This window comes from Pongo abelii, chromosome 18, assembly GCF_028885655.2.
Source record: "Pongo abelii isolate AG06213 chromosome 18, NHGRI_mPonAbe1-v2.0_pri, whole genome shotgun sequence".
Classification (NCBI taxonomy): domain Eukaryota; kingdom Metazoa; phylum Chordata; class Mammalia; order Primates; family Hominidae; genus Pongo; species Pongo abelii.
Genome location: NC_072003.2, coordinates 71,951,035 through 71,970,717, shown reverse-complemented (window position 1 = coordinate 71,970,717; position 19,683 = coordinate 71,951,035). Strand labels below are relative to the sequence as shown.

The window sequence follows — 19,683 nt, the reverse complement described above, 5'->3', positions numbered from 1 at the left end:
TTGAGACAATGGTAGATTCACATGTAATTCACACGTTGTAAGAATCAATACAGATAAATCTGGAGTACCATATCCCCTACCTTTCCCCAAAGGTGTAGTTGAATATCACAACCAGGATCTCGATATTGATAGTCAAGATACAGAACAGACTTTGCAAACTTTTTTTTTTTTTTGAGATGGAGTCCCACGTTGTCACCCAGGCTGGAGTGCACTGGTGCAATCTCGGCTCACTGCAACCTCCACCTCCCAGGTTCAAGCAGTTCTCCTGCCTCAGCCTCCAGAGTAGCTGGGATTACAGGCTCTCGCCACCACGCCTGTCTAATTTTTTTTATTTTTTATTTTTTTGAGACGGAGTTTCACTCTTGTCGCCCAGGCTGGAGTGCAATGGCACGATGTCAGCGCACTGCAACCTCCGCCTCCTGGGTTCAAGCAATTCTCCTGCCTCAGCCACCCGAGTAGCTGAGATTACAGGCGCCCACCACCGCACCCAGCTAATTTTTGTATTTTTAGTAGAGATGGAGTTTCACCATGTTGGCCAGGCTGGTCTCAAACTCCTAACCTCAGGCGATCCCACCCACCTCAGCCTCCCAAAGCGCTCGGATTTCAGGCATGAGCCCCCGCGCCTGGCCAATTTTTGTATTTTTAGTTGAGACAGGGTTTCACCATGTTGGCCAGGCTGGTCTTGAACTCCTGGCCTCGAGTGATCCACCCGCCTCAGCCTTCCAAAGTGCTGGGATTACAGGCATGAGTCAACGTGCCCTTCCAGTCTTTGGAAACATTTAAAATGAGTTAATCACTATCATAATTATTACCACATTCTCACAAGTCAGAAACATTCCTTTAAATTCCAAAATTGCTAAGTGAGGTCTTAGGCGATGTATCGCCTTGAGGACTGTGCAGTGATCTGAGAGGCAGCTTGCCATGCTGCCTAGAATATTTACTCACATTTTTCCCAGGAGTTATAGGCGATTTATAACTAGTTGCAAATTAACTACAAAGTTAACTTTGCAGGTGGAGCTGAACATTTCATCACAGGACACAACAGCTCACAAGTTACCTTGCTGAGCAAGCTTCCCAGAGAAAGTTATTAGTATTACGAATGGCTCCAGTTTTTCCACACTCAATTTATTCATTCAACAAGCCTCCTGTAAGGAACTTCTGGCCACTCAGCAATGGCCTGAATGTACTTGCTTCTCTGTGGACCAGTTCCCCAGATATGACTCTTACAGTGCAAATAAGGGTTAGCTTTCCTTTAGTTTATTCCAATGGTCATTCTTTCTACTGTAACCTTTAAGAGTTCTGCAGGAAGTTTTTGACAAAAACTGGCAAGTGTCTGAGGAAATATACAAGAGATGGAGATCCCCCTCCCCAAAGGAAATAGTAGTCACTTACAGAGAAATTGTAAGACCTCCTTCTAAATAAAATATTAATGAATTTTCAAGGGAAATCCCTTTTGGAATCTGGCAAGGTCACATAACATTAAAAGCAGGTGGAAATGAGGACACAGAATTGTTCAGAGAAGTAGCTAAAACAGAAGCTTGAGAATTGCCTATCTCTACATTTGGATATCTAGAAAAGCTTTTGAAAAGTAACCTAAGGCCAGGCACAGTGGCTCATCCCTGTAATCCCAGCTCTTTTGGAGGCTGAGGCGGGGATCACCTGAGGTCAGGAGTTCTAGACCAGCCTGACTAACATGGCGAAACCCTGCCTCTATTAAAAATACAAAATTTAGCTGGGCATGGTGTCAGGCACCTGTAATCCCAGCTACTCGGGAGGCTGAGGCAGGAGAGTCAATTGAACCTGGGAGGTGGAGGTTGCAGTGAGCCAAGATTGGGCCACTGCACTCCAGCCTGGGAGACAGAGTAAGACTCCATCTCAAATAAAAAAGAAAAAAAATGTAATCTAGTACTAGGCACCGATACATTTCTAGAGTATCAGTATAATTTCTTTTCTTTTTTTTTTTTGAGATGGAGTCTCGCTCTTTTGCCCAGGCTGGAGTGCAGTGGCGCGGTCTCGGCTCACTGCAACCTCCATCTCCTGAGTTCAAGCGATTCCCCTGCCTCAGCCTCCCGAGTAGCTAGGACTACAGGCGTGTACCACCACGTCCAGCTAATTTTTTGTATTTTTAGTAGAGATGGGGTTTCACCGTGTTAGCCAGGATGGTCTCGATGGTCTCGATTTCCTGACCTCGTGATCCATCTGCCTCAGCTAGAGTGCAGTGGTGCAATCTCAGCTCACTGCAACCTGTGCCTCCTGGGTTCAAGCCATTCTCCTGCCTCAGCCTCCCGAATAGCCGGGATTCAGGCACCTGACACAATGCCTGGCTCATTTTTGTATTTTTAGTAGAGAGAGGGTTTCACCCTGTTGGCCAGGCTGGTCTCGAACTCCTGACCTCAAGTGATCTGCCTGCCTTGGCCTCACGAAGTGCTGGGATTACAGGCATGAGCCACCGCGCCTGGCTGGTTTGTTGTTGTTTCTGCCATTGGCATCCAAAGATAAAGTTCCTTTCCTAAAATGACACCTTGACATGCTCAAGTATACAAACAGGAAGACATGACAGTATGAAAGACACCACCTACTCCTCTTGTTATGACACGCATGGTTTCCCAAGTTACCAGTGCTTCTCTCTGGTTTGATCTGCATTGTCAAAAAGAGTTGGGGTAGTTTCCTGAGTTTCCTCTCCCTGTATTACAGGACAAGAAATATCACCAGTGAGAACTAGGTAACACAGAGAGCTAGTTTGCAACTCCTGACTGCTCAGGGAGAAAAATAACCAGCATTAACAGGGTTTTATTTTTGCTTTCCTTCCAACAGAGCAGCTCAAGCGCTCCCATCACAAAAATTCAATCTATACACAACAATGGAATTCAATAGGAATCCAGGGAAAGGGAAGAAGTGGACAAAACAGATTGAAGTTTAACTTTTCATTTTCCAAATACCCCAAATACCTAAAACACATCAAAAACAAAAAAAATTTACTTTATCAGTTTTTGTTTGTTTTTGTTTTTGAGACAGAGTCTCACTCTGTTGCCCAGGCTGGAGTGCAGTGCCGTGATCTTGGCTCACTGCAACCTTTGCCCCCTGGGTTCAAGTGATTATCCTACCTCAGCCTCTCAAGTAGCTGGGATTATAGGCACGGGCCACCATGCCCAACTAATTTTTGTATTTTTAGTAGAGATAGGGTTTCACCAAGCTGGCCAGGCTAGTCTTGAACTCCTGACCTCAGGTGATTCACCTGCTTTGGCCTCCCAAAATGCTGGGATTACAGGCGTGAGCCACCACACCCGGCCTGGTTTACTGAATATAAGTAGCTTAAATAGGGGTGTTATCCAGATTCCAGAAAAATAATACAGATATTTTTTGGACAGATATAATTTGGACAAATTAGGTAACTTTTGGTTATTTTTGTGCCATAAATCTAAAAACTTTATTAGTTTACTTATCACTAATATGCCTGTCAAACTGTTGCTATGGAGCTTTCTACCATCCAGATATACAACCAAAGAAAAAAGGATTACTCAGAGTAGTAAAGAGTTCGGGAATGGGATATAGCGGACATATGAACCACCCTTTTGGGACTGCAGTGCCAAACCTGGAAATCACCTGTGTTTCACCAATCAGAACATCCTGTTTTTATTTTCTAATGGACATGCTTTTGTATCATGTACGTCATTATGTTAATGGTTGGTAGCCATAAAACTTTTTTTTGCTTACATCTACCTGTGTCTACTCTTTCAAATTTGTACAGAAAACCCAGCTCTGAGTGTATATCTTGATCTGGGAGAAACTAGCTATCCTTGAATATGCTTGGATAGTCCAAGGGTTCCTATCTTGACTATTTTAATGCCAGTTTAGTGAGCTAAGAAATGAACTAGAAACCAGAATGCCAGTTAGTGCTAAAACGGACACACTGAGTGACCACAGGACTTCCTTCTTGGCCAAACTGAGAGAGGAGACTGTCATGAACAATATTAATATTAATGAAGCAAAACACTCAGATGATTTAGATGACAGCAGTAACTTCACTATGTTTTTTCCCATTTGTGCTGTGTGTATGTGTGCGTGTGTGTGTGTGGTGCTTGATAATTTTTTATGGCCCTATGTGTCCATCCAGGTGAGAAAATATAATTGGGGTCTAAGGCTTCCCTAGAAAGAATCTTAGAGATCATACATTGTATCTGTATCTCAACTTACTTTTTTTATTTCTAAGATAATATTCTCCTATTCAAACCATAATATAAGTTGTTTCTTTGCCTTTTGACCACCACCCAATTCCACTTTCCTTCCCAAAAATAACCAATGTTAATTAGTTATGTATTCTACTTCTTTTCTGTACAGATACACAGAAATACATACAACCGAGGCTGGGTGTGGTTGGCTCATGCCTGAAATTTCAGAACTTTGGGAGGCTGAGGAGGGAAGATCACTTGAGCACAGGAGTCTAAGACCAGCCTGGGCAACATAGCAAGACCTTGTCTCTGCAAGAAATTTTTAAAAATTAGCTGAGCATGGTGGTGCATGCCTATCATCACACCTACGCCGGAGGCTGAGGTGGGAGGACTGCTTGAGCACAGGAATTTGAGGATGCAGTGAGCTAAGATGGCACCACTGCACTCTAACCTGGGCGACAAGGCTAAAAAAAAAAAAAATTATGTGTACACACACACACAAACACGCAACACACATACATGCAACTGCAATGACATATCTTTTTTTTTTTTTCTTTTCTTTTTGAGACGGAGTCTCACTCTATTGCCCAGGCTGGAGTGCAGTGGCACGATCTCGGCTAACTGCAAGCTCTGCCTCCCGGGTTCATGCCATTCTCCTGCCTCAGCCTCCCAAGTAGCTGGGACCACAGGCGCCCGCCACCGTGCCCGGCTAATTTTCTGTATTTTTAGTAGAGACGGGGTTTCACCGTGTCAGCCAGGATGGTCTGCGATCTCCTGACCTCATGATCCGCTGGCCTCGGCCTCCCAAAGTGCTGGGATTGCAGGCGTGAGCCACCGCGCCCGGCCCAATTGCTATTTATTGAACAGAGTTTGCAGAAACTGAAAGTCTCCATTTCGGTGGCCAAAACCGCAATTACTTTTGCACCAACCTAATACTTTAAAACAAACAACAACAACAAAAACACAGTTGTTATTCAAACATAAATTCAACTGGCGCTCACTTTTGTTTTCACTTAAGTTAATCAGATGTTCATGTTACTATGAAGTTGACTAGTTAATTTGTAATGAATAACTAGTTAATTTGTAATGAATAATATTTCACTGAGTAGTCAAGCCCTCTTTCCACTAAACCAAGCTGCTTCTCACTGTACTAAACCCCAGGCTCTCTCTAAACTTTCAGGTGTTCCACTCCTTGTCACCTTCCCCTAGATCCTGAGTGGGGTTCACTCTCTTAGCTCCCTCGGGGGCCACTTCTCAACACTTAAAGAGCTCCTATTGACCTGGCACGGTGGCTCACTCCTGTAATCCCAGCACTTTGGCAGGCCGAGGCGGGCGGATCACCTGAGGTCGGGAGTTCGAGACCAGCCTGACCAACATGGAGAAACCCTGTTTCTACTAAAAATACAAAAAATTAGCCAGGCGTGGTGACGCATGCCTGTAATCCCAGCTACTCGGGAGGCTGAGATAGGAGAATTGCTTGAACCCGGGAGGCGGAGGTTGGGTGAGCCGAGATCGCGCCACTGCACTCTAGCCTGGGCAACAAGAGCGAAACTCTATCTCCAAAAAAAAAAAAAAAAAAGAAAAGAAAAAAAGACTTCCTATCTCCACCTGGGTCCCCAAGAGGTAAGAGGCATCTCCTTTTCTCCTGAGCCTAGGTCACCTCGGAGTTCCCCGAAGTTCCCCAGAAGAGGCTGCACAAGTCAGGACAAGAAGTCCAGGAAATGGGGGGTCGCTGATGACCACGCCCCGGGGCTCTGTTTGGGAACCCCCAAAATTTACTGAGGTGGAAAGATTGCGGGGTCATTGTGGGGTCAGGCTGAGGGGGCCGGGCCCAGCCCTATTCACATGACCCGGTCCCAGGGAGAGGAGTTTGTTCACCCACCAGAGGGAACGCCCGACGCGAAGGGAGTGTGGCACCCTCCCTTCCCGGGGAGTCCTGGGCGTTGCTCTCCCACCCCGCCGTGACGCAATCTCTCCGCGCCGGGGGGGCGGGACGCGCTTGACGCCATCTCCGGGCGCCCGGTTGGGGGGGCGCTGGGTGTGGGGCGGCTCCGGGGCCGGGGATGGCGGCGGCCGCAGTTGCGGCGGCTCCGGGACGAGCGGGTGGATCCTGGGAAGCGCTTTGAAATGGGCTGGTGAGTGTCTCTGGAAGTGGTGGCCTCCGGGGCCAGGCAGGCCTGGCGTCGGTGCTCCGGAGGAAGTGGCCCTCAGGAGCCCGTTGCTCCGCCGGGCCGGGGCCCATGAACCGCGGACAGACGGAGGGGAGAGGCCGCACCTAGACCCCCTCGCGCTTCTCTCTGGCCTGGCCTGGATGGCGGCCTCAGGCCCCGGCGCCCCGGAGGCTGTGTGCCTGCGAGCCAAGGTGTCCGAGTCTGCGGGGCGGGAAGGGCCCCCAAACAAGGAAGCGTCGCCTGCAGGGCCTCGTCCCTGCCCCCTTGGTGAAGGGTGGACCCCCTACTCTCTAAACGCAGAATTCCCAATTTCGAGCCCTACCCTTGTTGGATCAAGGATTGCGGGACCACTGGGAGCCATAACCATAGTCTCTGACAAGCTTCTCCCTTTCTGTCGGGCGCACCTCTCGCCCGCAGAGAATTTGGGTCTCCAGCTGGGTTCAGCCCCTTGATTCCGACCCAAGCGTGATGAGGAGCTCGGTTCCGGGCTCTGCTAGCAGCGTTGGCAACTCTCCTGAACAGCCTGTTAGCTCGGTTGGGGTCACAAGCTGCGTTTTCCCTTTGAGATCCTCAGTGAGGTTCTCGAGGGGCGGAGGTTTCGGATTCTTAAGTGTGTTTTGCGTTGTGGGAACCTGGCGCACAGGCTTGGCTCTTTGTTGTCCTTTCTGCAGACCTTTTGCCTTTTTCGGTCCTTTTACTAGCCTGTGTTTGCTAACCTCTGGGTGACCTGGAGGCAGGTTTTCTTTAAAGTTTTCGTTACAGAAAGCAAGGATCATTTTGGGATTGAAGTGTGACCCCAGTTTCTGTTGGGAATGAAGAAGAAAGCAAACTGCTTTTCAGTTACTAAAGCTGCTGGTGGAGAAAAGAGGCATCATTTATGCCACTGTGTAATAATATGTGTTTGTGGAATTAGGAATTTGTCTTCCCACTGTGTTTTCCTATCCTTCCACCTTTTGTGTACACCTGCACCTTGCCAATCTTAAGAGAGAAATGTTGCATTCGGTTTGGGTTGAGGCTTAGAGTGTTCTATAGGACTTGGACAGGATAGTCAGTTTCTCAGAGCAGTCACTCATCTGTACTACCTTCTCTGTTTTCAGAGGTTAAGGCTCCATTCTTTCTCGCTTTGCGTTTCTGGCAAGTGTAGATTCACATAGTGATGGTTTAGTGGTAGTTTTGTTTCACCAGTGTTAGCCAGCTGAGGACCAAAGCAATATTTTCAGTTTCTTTCGTACTTGATTCAGCACTTGGTATAAAGTTGTCACTCAGAAAATTTTACATACATAAACACACACATACGCTCATTTTTTTTTTAACCCTGAAAATCTCTTAATAAGTCTTCTCCTTGAGTGACCCCCCCCGACCTCTTTTTCTGCCCCAGAAACATAAATAATTGTTCTTTTTCATCTAGTGCTGCTTTTTTTCATTTAAATAACTCCACATTTATGTTTTCATAGGCCAAGAATAAAGGGGAAATTCATAGAGTTGATTTTTCCTGCTTCCCATTGTTCGTATGGGAACAGTGTTAAAGCTTCCATTTTTATTTGTGCATTTATCTGAAATTTGGATTGGAGCAAATTTAACCTTTGGGGAACAGGCACAGGTAGATGTTAGGGAAATGATGTTGAGGAAAAGCGATGAAATTTGATACATGGAAATTTTTTTTCAGGGATGTCTTCTTACAAGTTGGAGCATTAGAGATGTTTTTCTCTCTGTTCAACTGCTGGGGCACTCTGGGTAAATGTACTGTTTACCTGTGGAGAAGACGATGAGGCAAGGACGTGTATACTCTAATGCTTTGGAATTACCTTTCATGGTGACCCTGGGGAGAATTAGAGGTCAGTTAGCCGCTTACTCCATTCCTGTTTCTATCTTCTAGGCTCCCGAGCCAGCCGGGAGGACACTTACTACAGCTACTCAGAAGCACCACTGGAAACTCAGGTAATACCGGCACTTTGAATTCCTTGTTTCAGGAAAATATCTGGGATGTCACAGTGGAAAAACAGAACAGAATATAATATAGAAAGCTCTTTTCAGATCCAAAGAACTGGAACCTGGTTGGAAGAAATAGGCAGCAAAGTTCATGTGCGCTGAAGTGTTCAGACCAAAAAGTTGCTTTATAACAATGGACAAAAGCATTTGTGAAAGGTGACAATAAGAGAAAAGGGGAAAAGAACTTTCTTATGAATCATACAGATACGGGGAAAAAAACAGGCATGTTTAGAGAAATGGAACCAAATTTCATGGAGTGGTGCCTGGAGCAGACCTACAGTGGAGAAGGAGCTATTGGTAAAAGAAAGCACAACGAAAAACGAAAGGGAATGAATAGAGAAGGCAAATTGAAGGCGATCATTGAGAAGAAAAGAAGCCTTTTGAGACTAGGGAACTGGAAGTGTACGAAGGTCAGAAGAATTTAGAATTTTGTTGTTCTTTGGTGAAGAGGAGAAACAAGTTGACAGCAAACTAGTTTAATCACTTTAACTATATAGAGGCTGAGTTAAAATGTATTATTTCATGGGTCAAAGATGTTAATTTTCATAACCTGGTTAGGGAGCAAAGTCTAAAAAAAAGAAAAACACACAAGCAGACCTGAGGGTTTTGGCACCTAGGTCCTTGAGGTACTGATGAGATGAGGCAAAGGACAAAGAGAGTTTTTAGCCAGGCTTGGGATAGTAGTAGATGAGATCATAACCCAAATTAGGCTACAGAAAGGAAGCAAGGATGAGGTCATATGTTCAGGAAAGAAGGTGGCACATTCATGTTTGGTACCAAAAGGAGAAACTTAAGAAAAAGAGCCAGCAGGAGGCTGGGCACTGTGGCTCACGCCCGTAATCCCAGCATTTTGGGAGGCTGAGGTGGGCGGATCACCCAAGAGCAGGAGTTCGAGACTAGCCTGGCCAACATGGTGAAACCCCATCTCTACTAAAAATACAAAGTTAGCCAGGTGTGGTGGTGCATGCCTGTAGTCCCAGCTACTTGGGAGGCTGAGGCAGGAGAATTGCTTGAACCCGGGAGGCGGAGATTGCAGTGAGCTGAGATTGCACCATTGTACTCTGGCCTGGGCAACAAGAGCAAAACTCCATGTGTTAAAAAAAAAAAAAAAAAAAAAAAAAGCAAAAGAGCCAGCAGGAAAGACCATGTGTTCAAAGCCCCCTTTGGGAAGAAGGCAGAAAAGAGACAAGGTGCTTATGAGACACATGACTAACTGTGAAGCTGTTGGTCTCTCTGGGCTTGTGGAGCCCACAGGTTATTTGTACATTGGTGAATGCTTGTCCCTGTAGCTCTTTGTGCCTTGTGATTTCCCCTACTGTTTCTCTCATGTCCCAGGCTGGATGAGTTGGGGGTAGCCTCCTTGTCTGCCTCTTTCTCTTTCCTCCTTATTTTCTAACAGTCCCCTTTGTTACATCTTCCTCCATGGCACAGTTCTATTTCCTTTGTCTTGGCTCATCCTTAGGTTACTTTTCTTTGCCTCTGATTTGTTCCCTAATAGATGGTGGGCGCCCCAGCCAGAAGCAGAGAGGGGTGCAGGGAAGCTACAGAGAAGCCCCTTCTGATGCCCCAGGGAGCAAGCCGACTCCTTCCAGGCTCCAGGAACACCACAAAGCAATATGAAACCTGTTCATGAAAGGAGTCAGGAATGCCTTCCACCAAAGAAACGAGACCTCCCCGTGACCAGCGAGGATATGGGGAGAACTACCAGCTGCTCCACTAACCACACACCCTCCAGTGATGCTTCTGAATGGTCCCGAGGGGTTGTGGTGGCTGGGCAGAGCCAGGCAGGAGCCAGAGTCAGCCTGGGGGGTGATGGAGCTGAGGCCATCACCGGTCTGACAGTGGACCAGTATGGCATGCTGTATAAGGTGGCTGTGCCGCCTGCCACCTTTTCACCAACTGGCCTCCCATCTGTGGTGAATATGAGTCCCTTGCCCCCAACGTTTAATGTAGCGTCTTCACTAATTCAACATCCAGGCATCCACTATCCTCCAATCCACTATGCTCAGCTCCCATCCACCTCGCTGCAGTTCATTGGGTCTCCTTATAGCCTTCCCTATGCTGTGCCACCTAATTTCCTGCCGAGTCCCCTCCTATCTCCTTCTGCCAACCTTGCCACCTCTCACCTTCCACACTTTGTGCCATATGCCTCACTTCTGGCTGAAGGAGCCACTCCTCCCCCACAAGCTCCCTCCCCTGCCCACTCATTTAACAAAGCTCCCTCTGCCACCTCCCCACCTGGGCAATTGCCACATCATTCGAGTACTCAGCCGCTGGACCTTGCTCCAGGTCGGATGCCCATTTATTATCAGATGTCCAGGCTACCTGCTGGGTATACTTTGCATGAAACCCCTCCAGCAGGTGCCAGCCCAGTTCTTACCCCTCAGGAGAGCCAGTCTGCTCTGGAAGCAGCTGCTGCAAATGGAGGACAGAGACCACGAGAGCGAAATTTAGTAAGACGGGAAAGTGAAGCCCTTGACTCCCCCAACAGCAAGGGTGAAGGCCAGGGACTGGTGCCAGTGGTAGAATGTGTGGTGGATGGACAGTTGTTTTCAGGTTCTCAGACTCCACGGGTGGAGGTAGCGGCACCAGCACACCGGGGGACCCCGGACACTGACCTTGAGGTCCAGCGGGTGGTTGGCGCTTTAGCTTCTCAGGACTATCGTGTGGTGGCAGCTCAGAGGAAGGAGGAACCCAGCCCCCTCAACCTATCCCATCATACCCCCGACCATCAGGGTGAGGGGCGAGGGTCAGCCAGGAACCCTGCAGAGCTGGCAGAGAAAAGTCAGGCCCGTGGGTTCTACCCTCAGTCCCATCAGGAACCAGTAAAACATAGACCTTTACCCAAAGCAATGGTTGTAGCCAATGGCAACCTGGTGCCCACTGGAACTGAATCAGGCCTGCTGCCTGTCGGCTCGGAGATCCTGGTAGCATCAAGTCTGGACGTGCAGGCCAGAGCCACCTTCCCAGACAAGGAGCCAACGCCGCCCCCCATTACCTCCTCCCACTTGCCTTCCCATTTCATGAAAGGCGCCATCATCCAGCTGGCTACGGGAGAGCTGAAGCGGGTGGAGGACCTCCAGACCCAGGATTTTGTGCGCAGTGCCGAAGTGAGCGGGGGGCTGAAGATTGACTCCAGCACAGTCGTGGACATTCAGGAGAGCCAGTGGCCTGGATTTGTCATGCTGCATTTTGTGGTTGGTGAGCAGCAGAGCAAAGTGAGCATCGAAGTGCCCCCCGAGCACCCCTTCTTTGTATATGGCCAGGGTTGGTCCTCTTGCAGCCCTGGGCGGACGACACAACTCTTCTCTCTGCCCTGCCATCGGCTACAGGTGGGAGATGTCTGCATCTCTATCAGTTTACAGAGCTTGAACAGTAACTCAGTTTCTCAGGCCAGCTGTGCTCCCCCAGGCCAGCTGGGTCCCCCCCGAGAAAGGCCTGAGAGGACGGTCTTGGGACCCAGAGAGCTATGTGACAGTGAGGGGAAGAGCCAGCCGGCAGGAGAGGGCTCCCGTGTGGTAGAGCCTTCCCAGCCTGAGTCCGGTGCTCAGGCCTGCTGGCCAGCCCCAAGCTTCCAAAGATACAGCATGCAAGGGGAGGAGGCACGGGCTGCGCTGCTCCGTCCCTCTTTCATTCCACAGGAGGTAAAGCTGTCCATTGAAGGGCGTTCCAATGCGGGAAAATGAACCTCTTCCCCAGACCAGGACTGGGGCTTTACCCCAGAGCCTCGCCTCGCCGCCGTGAGCAGGCAGAGGATTTGCACACGCCGAGCAGGGAATGGCTTTCTTGGCAGTGAGATTTGGGGGAAAGGGGAGGCATGAAGTCAGCCTCCCAAGGCAGGATCTGTTGCTCATTACCCCATGGCGTCCTTTCAGGACAACCCCAGAGGGTGTTGTGATGGGGAGCAGCAGGCCTGGGGCAAGGAAGGAAGGGGGTGCACACAGGAGAAGAAACATTCCAAAATCAGGGCCTCCCTGTTCTTTCCTCCCCATCCCTAGCTCCTGCAAGAGAAAGTCCAGGCTTTGGGAGCAGATGGCAGAGGGAGGGAGTAAAGAAAGAGCCAAAAATGATGATCCACAGCTTATAGTAGCAGTTAAACTGTCAGAAGTTTTTTTTCTTTTTTGTGGTGGAAGGGCAGGAGGCCCCAAGGTTGGAAATAAGAGGGTTCCCACCCAGAACCCTTCTTGTGAGAGATGCGCACTTTAAAGGGTGATTTTGTTCCAGATATCTATGGCTGGGTGTGTGGGGGAGGAGCACTCTCATCTGCAGGACTCTGCTTGATGCTCTGCTTCATAGCCCTTCCCCATCTCTCCTCACCATTCCGCCTACAAGGCTTCTAGCAGCACGGGGGCCCGCAGGGAGAGCCCCTTCAGGGTTCAGAGTGAAGTACTACCTTGTCAGGGACTCAGTCAGGGGACTTTGGGAGAAAGACTTGATAGCCAGGCTGACTGGGTTCTAGGCAGGCCCTCTGGAAAGGTAGCTCACCTAGCAAAGCTCCTCCAACTCAGCATGCCAGACCCACTTTGAAATCTCACAGAATCTTGCTGGTAATGGTGACTTTAGAAAGAACTAGTAGACCCTTTTTCCCAGGCACCGACCCCCCACCTTTGTCTGTGTTGTGCCTAAGTGCCTGCGCCACTCCCATCCTCCTGCTCCCCGACCTCTGCATGGTGTCGTGACCTGGGCCTCATTTGTAGCTGCACTGCCTTTCCTTGTCTGCAAAGTTGGTTTTGTCCACTCTGACCAAGACCTCTAGTTTTTGGTGGGTAGGGGTCTCTCTGGTTTCCCCTTCAGCTATAATCTCTATTTTTAAAATCTCAAAATCATGTCCCCTCCACTTCCACTGCCAAACAGCTTGGTGAAGAAACAAGAAGGGAACTATGCCCTGGGCCAGGGCGAATGCGTGGCTGGGCAGTGCCCATCATGGCATTTTCACACGTCCCATATGCCCCTCCCGTCTTATTCCACTGGCTCTCCCAGCATTCTGGTGCCTCCAAGCCATCCCCTCCCACCACCAGCTCTAAGATTCTAGGATAGTCTTGATAACATTTCAGTACCTGAATAGATGTCATTTTGTGGCGGTATATTCCTCTGCAAAAAGTATTTTCAATCTTAGTTGCATTTGCACCCACCCCCACCCCCAAACAATGTCTTAATCCCACATTTTCTTCACAACTTTTAGCATCAGCTCAGACCGTGGGGTTCCATTGGGTATTGGGAATTAGGCTCCCCCACTAGCTTTCAGGTGGGTGAGTTTTTTTGTTTGTTTTTTGGGGGTCTTTAGACTCTTGAAGGCAACTCAGGGTATTGTCCATGCAGCTCTCTGGTTAGACTTCTCCCAGGCTATGATCCTGGCATGTCCTTTATAAGGTATACTTGGATTGGCCGAGACCTGGCCTGGCATCAGGAGTCCAAACCTCTGAGGTCTGATCTCTGCTCTGTCAAGGACTTTCGGCAAGTCTCGTGACCTCTGGCTCTTTCACTTCCTCCCCACCTGCCAAATGGGGATAAATAATCTTACCTACCTCCTGGGGGGAGGGGAAGTTCTGAGAATGGAGTCATTCTTAGTGTTCAGGTGCTAAAGGTTGTTCTCCTGGGGGAACAGAGTGACTGAAACTGGCTTGTTTGCTACAAGCCCTACACTCCACTCTTTCATTCCTTGAAAGCAGTTGCCTGGTCAGTCAGCTTTTGGGGGTCCATCAAAGGAAGCTGCTGACCTGACCGCGAGTGCTTCAGTATCTGGTTTGTGTCAGAACCAGACACCAACTTTGTACTGCATTTGGGATCATATCTTTCCCCTTCTCTGTCCCCCATTCTCTGAATGCTGCTTTCTCTGGCTTGTTTCCTACAGTGGGGGCCTGTGGGGTTGAGTCTTGAGGAATCCCCTCAAATGAGAAGGCCTTGGGAGAAGGCCTCATCTCTGGCTGTTTCATGAGCAACTCATTCCTAGAGTTCATTGTTTGCACGGGTTTCTCACAAGCGTCCTTCCTCATAGGAAGGCTCATCAACTGAATTTAGTGACTTGTACACAGTAGATGCTCAAGCAGTGTCTGCAAGGACACAAGCTGAGCTTTCTCCTTATGGGGTAAACCTATGTCTAACCAGATACAGACCAATTAGTTTAGATCAAATCACCCTCCACTTGGGCTACTTGTGACTTTCCAGCCTGGTAACTTCCACTGAATTCTGGAAAGAGAAATTCTTGCGGACCCTGGCAAGTTGGACCCTGACCTTTCTGTTGCTGTCTCTTGCTGGTGAAGCAATACCAGCAGTTCCTGTAATATCACAATATCGTTCCATGCATATATAACATATTAATAGTTGATTTTGCTGAGCTGCAAAGGTATCTTTCATAAAATATGGTCCCCAGGAAAAGAAGCTCTGTGCTCTAAATCTCGGTCAGAGCTGTGGCCTCCCCCTTGCCTTTAACCTCTAGTTTAGTCTTTTCCTCCAGGCATGAAAAATATGACTAACCTGTGGTGTGTCCATTCTTCCTTATAAGAATTTCCTGAGTTTGCAGGAGACATAAGAGCAGTTTTTAGAGAGTATTTTAGTGGGAAGTTACCAACTTTTTAGGAATGAGCAGTTGACAAGGGCCAGAGCCTGTCCCTTGTCCAGCAGTAGGACGTTTCCAGCTGTTAGGAATAGAAAGGAGGACTGCTGACTGTCTGGCACTGTATAAAAATGTGTATACCGTTTTGGGAATAGAGGAACCCAGTCATGGATGGATAATAAGCCAAGTCTTGAATCATTCCTATCAAGATTAGTGTACATGAGGAAGAGGTGGCATGGGGGAAAGGGACTCTGGGAGTTCAGAGCTGAGTACTTACTTGTACCTGAGGGGAGGGCCCCCAGCCGATCTGGGCTGATCCTTCTATATTCTTGGTCCCAGTTGGTCATAACACCAAGGGCTTTGCCCTGCGCTGCTTTGCCACTGCTGCTGTCCGCTCACTGTCCTGCCTGCTGCCCTCTACAGCTCCCTGTCCTTCCATGTCTTTGGCCATGTAGATAAGTCTAGGCATCCGGTTCATTCTTACCTGTGTTAGGCCATGTTATTTTATAGCAAAGTCATGTTCAATAGGGTTGGTATGAAATGCTGCTGGTGGGCTGGTAAATCCAAAGGGATAAGGCTTCAGTGCTGTTGGGAGCCCTTTGGCTCCAAATGTCTGACTATCTTGAGGGAGAAACAAGCAGGTTTCTACTAGTGGTGTCTTCTGTTGTATTAACTTCTTTCCTTTGTGGTATCTTGTATCTTGTTTTAAAAACTAGATGAAGGGAACCACATTAGGGCCCATGCCAGCATCCCAGTGAAGTTCGTCCAGCTCCAGTTAGGTGGATTCTGGGGTTTGGAGAGGGTTTAAAGTTTGGCTAAAATAGCACCTCAAGTGGGGTTTAGTTTTATTTTTACCTGTGGGCATCATGGGCGATTTAGGGGGAAGCACAGGATGGTGATGTGGTTTAAACCTGCAGCAAGCAGGCATATTGAAGAGTTGAGTGATCACACTGGAGATGAAGGGTTGGACATGGATTGACTGGGAAAAGGCCTGGGTCCATTGGAGTAAAGATAACCTAGTTGACTGAATTGGCCATGGGAAGTTAGGTCACAGTCTTATAAACAAAGTAAATAGGACAGAGACTAAGTTTTAGGGAGACATCTTGGCCTCCTAGGCTAAGTTTACTAAACCACACTGAAGCTATAGTACCTTCCAGATGGGCAAAAGTGTACACTACAGTTGAGGAGCTGAACCTTATTAGGTTGGATGTTGATCAGGAACCTGTTTGCCCTTTGCTGGGAAGCCTTCACCCTCCAGCTTTCCTGGGGTAGGGAAGGTCTCCCACATTATGCAATAATAAAATAAGCATCTGGGTCTTTGCAGCTGTCAGTTGCTCTTTCAACTCTAGGATCCATCTTTGGACCAGAATCCTGGTCTGTGCCTCGGATGACACTGGCCCCAGAGATGCTAGAGTCGACTGCACTCTCTCCTTAGCTGCAGACTATGCACAGTGCCTGGGGTGGAAGGAGGAGAGGTGTTGCGGTTTGCCCTGCTGCCTCCCCAGCAGGAACAATAGTCATAAATGCACTTTTCACACTAAAGGTTTCTTTATTAGTTCTCCAGTTAAACCTAGATCCCTCCCTGGTAGATTGCGAACTCAAAGTTTTGTGATCCCAAAGCCATCCCACTGCAAATGCCCGGCAGTGAAGATGGCCTCAAATTGGGTTCCTGCCTGCAGTGTGTGTGGCAGCAGCCCATGTGCCTTTACCTATTGTCAAACTTGCAAGCATTTATTTGTCTTTGTGACTGTCATGGGGACTGAGGTTCTTCAGAGAGAGAGCGTGAGCTGATGACACAGTGGTTTTACACCCACCCCCTGGACAGGGAGTTTGCACGTAGTTGTGAGCTGTGAGTGGTTAGTGCATTGCTGGTATTGCTGAAGGCAGGGTTGATCCCTCACTTGACTGATACTTGCATTCAAGAGAATCTAGATTGTGTTGGGGGAGGGACTGACTGTACTCATGGCTAACTTAAAGTATTAAAATAAGGCTGTCCCCTACAACCTTCTTAGTCACACAGGATCCCTGTAGCCAAAACAGTATATGATCCAGCTGCAGAGCAGACTGCTCTCAGCTTGCACAGCACCTTAGGCGAGGGAGGAATATATGGATAGGGAATGGGGTGGAGAAAGGATGGGAATGTTGTCATCCAGGTGGCTTTAGGGTCCTAAGGAGTGGAGAAGGATGGCACTGGGGAGGTCTGGATGGATCTGTGTAGGAGTTCCCTGTAGATAAATTACTGATCCCCCATCTACTATCCCCAGTATGTAATGGCTGAATTAATATGTAATCAACTGCATTGTATCTAAAGCCTTAGAACTAGTCAGGTGCTCCCTCCACCCAATACCATTTCTTACCCTCTAATCCTACCTGATCTTTAACAAAGCATTAATAATTCTAAGGATAATCTCTATTTTGTTGTGCTTTTTTGTAACTGTTTTAAATAAATCAATTTGTACTGTATATTTGTACTTTTGTGAGATCCTTTTTGCTGTTTTACCATTTTAAGTCTCTGTACTTGGCTACACACAGATTGTATTTTTATTGTTAATGCTCTTCTTATGGATACCTGCATTTAACTTGTGGACTATGTAAACACAATATCTATCAATATCTATATATCTATATATCTATCTATATAAACTACTAGCTTTTCCTTTTGGTGTTTGCGCCTTCTTCCTATCCCAGCCTTAGATGGTGGCCATGGGGTGGGGGATAGAAACCTTTGTGGGAGCAGTTGTAATGGAACACAAATGGTGCCTATATTTGTGCTGTGAGCTCAAGGGAGATGGCATGAGCTTGTCCTCAAGCATGGTCTTTCCTCTCTGTTGGTGTGGATTTCAGAGACCTGGAAGTCTACCTGAAGACTTAGATTCTAGTGAAATCACAAGGATCTGTAGGTGCCTTCGCTGCTGGCCTTCTCCCCAATTCTTTACTCAGGAATACTGCCAGAAATCGCTGGAATAAGTCAGCCCCAATCATAACTACTGCCTAAAACTTAGGAAGCTTGCCACTAGTAATGGCATTTATGGAACACTTATTATGGGCTACAAAATATCCTAAGTGCTTTGTATGTACAGACAAGCATTTGTTGCTAGTTATTATTTCCATTTTGTGGATGGGGAAGCCAAGACATAGAGGTTAAGTAACCTCCCCAAAGTCACACAGCTAGTAAGTGGCAGGGCACTTCTGAACCCAGAGATGCAACTCCTGAGTTTGTATGAATTCAGAGTTTCTTGTGAAGATTGAGATCATCTACGTAAAGTGCTCAGAATCATCTGTGGCACATAGTGAGGACTCAGTCATTTTAAAGCATCCCAACATCCCAAGTAGGACTCCAGTATGGAGCTCTGAGAGAAAGGCATTTGGGTCAATTAAGTAGTTTTTTTTTTTTTTTTTTTTTTTTGGAGTCTCACTGTGTTGACAGGCTGGAGTGCAGTGGCACAATCTCAGCTCACTGCAACTTCCACCTCCCGGGTTCAAGTGATTCTCGTCCTCGGCCTCCCGAGTAGCTGGGATTGATTACAAGCACGCCAACTAAGTATTTTCTTTTAAATGTATTTTTCAAAACAAGTATTTTAGCCTGCTTGGTGAAAGTATCTTAGTTTGTTAGCTGGGCGTGGTGGTGCACACCTATAGTCCCAGCTACTTGGGAGGCTGAGGCAGGGGGATCACTTGAGTCCAGGAGTTAGAGGTTATGGTGAGCTATGATCTTGTCACTGTACTCCAGCCTAGGTGACAGAGTGATATCCTTTCTCAAAAAAACAAACCCCAGGCAGGGTGCAGTAGCTCACGCCTGTAATCCCAGCACTTTGGGAGGCCAAGGCAGAGGATCACCTGAGGTCAGGAGTTCAAGACCAGCCTGGCCAACATGGCGAAACCCTGTCTCTACTAAAAATACAAAAAGTAGCTGGGTGTGGTGGCATGTGTCTGTAATCCCAGCTACTCGGGAGGCTGAGGCAGGAGAATCACTTGAACTCGGGAGGCAGGGGTTGCAGTGAGCCAAGATCACGTCATTACACTCCAGCCTGGGCAACAGAGCGAGACTCCGTCTCAAAAAACAAACAACAAAAAAAACCCTAGTTTGGTGGGGGTCAATTGACACTGTTAAACAGCCGTGGACCTATGGAGGTCAGAGAGGAATCCAAGTTTCCCTGTTAAGATATTGGAAGAGGTCCACATTCCTGGCATAGTTATTTTTCTGGCTACAATTTAACTAGGGCACTTCCTTCTGGACCTCAAGATCTATAATTATCTAAACTGAACACAACCTTTGGTGCAGGCTAGGAAGGTTCTGTGCCTGTTCTGTACCATCACATACACTTTTTAGAAATGACCTCAGCTCTTGTCTCCTCCATGGTCTGGCAGTCATACAACCTGCCAGAGTAATCGTTTTGCCCTAGCCTTAACCACTATTGACCTGAGCTCTCTTACCACCTTAATTCTGGATTTTCTTCAGTGAGCTTATTTTCCTACCTTGCCTCTGGTGAACAAATAAAACACAAATAAAATGCAAACATGAGTTTCTTGGTGCTGTGGACCTTAATATTGCAGCTATTTCTATGAGCCTATTCCTAGATGCAGCTGACTACTGTCTAGAATTGTAAATGTTCGACAATATTGCTGGGAAAAGTTGCACACCTAGTTGAAGGTATTGCATAGTCTTTAGAAAACACCAGTTATGAGGAGAGACTTCGTCTGAGTTTGGAAAAGGTAAGCTAGGTTTAAATAGCCCTTGGGACCACAGGTATCTTCATTATGGTTGTGGGAATCATCATCACAGTCAACATCGGTTCTTTCT

At 47.6% G+C, this 19,683-nt stretch overlaps 1 protein-coding gene across 4 annotated transcripts in view; it reads left to right on the top strand.

The window, feature by feature from the left end:
* The window catches only part of ATXN1L (ataxin 1 like), a 97,989-nt gene extending 80,446 nt beyond the window's left edge, over positions 1 to 17,543 (top strand). For 2 of the 4 annotated variants that reach the window (XM_054534071.1, XM_054534070.1), the window contains 2 exons: positions 8,217 to 8,278; positions 9,828 to 17,543. In XM_054534071.1, the coding sequence (XP_054390046.1) occupies positions 9,946 to 12,015 (2,070 nt within the window). In that variant the 5' untranslated portion in view covers positions 8,217 to 8,278; positions 9,828 to 9,945 and the 3' untranslated portion in view covers positions 12,016 to 17,543. Of the gene's footprint in view, positions 1 to 6,175; positions 6,305 to 8,006; positions 8,111 to 8,216; positions 8,279 to 9,827 lie in introns of those variants that run through there. The other 2 variants (XM_054534069.1, XM_002826605.5) reach the window with 2 other exon arrangements.
* Positions 17,544 to 19,683: the final 2,140 nt, after the last annotated feature.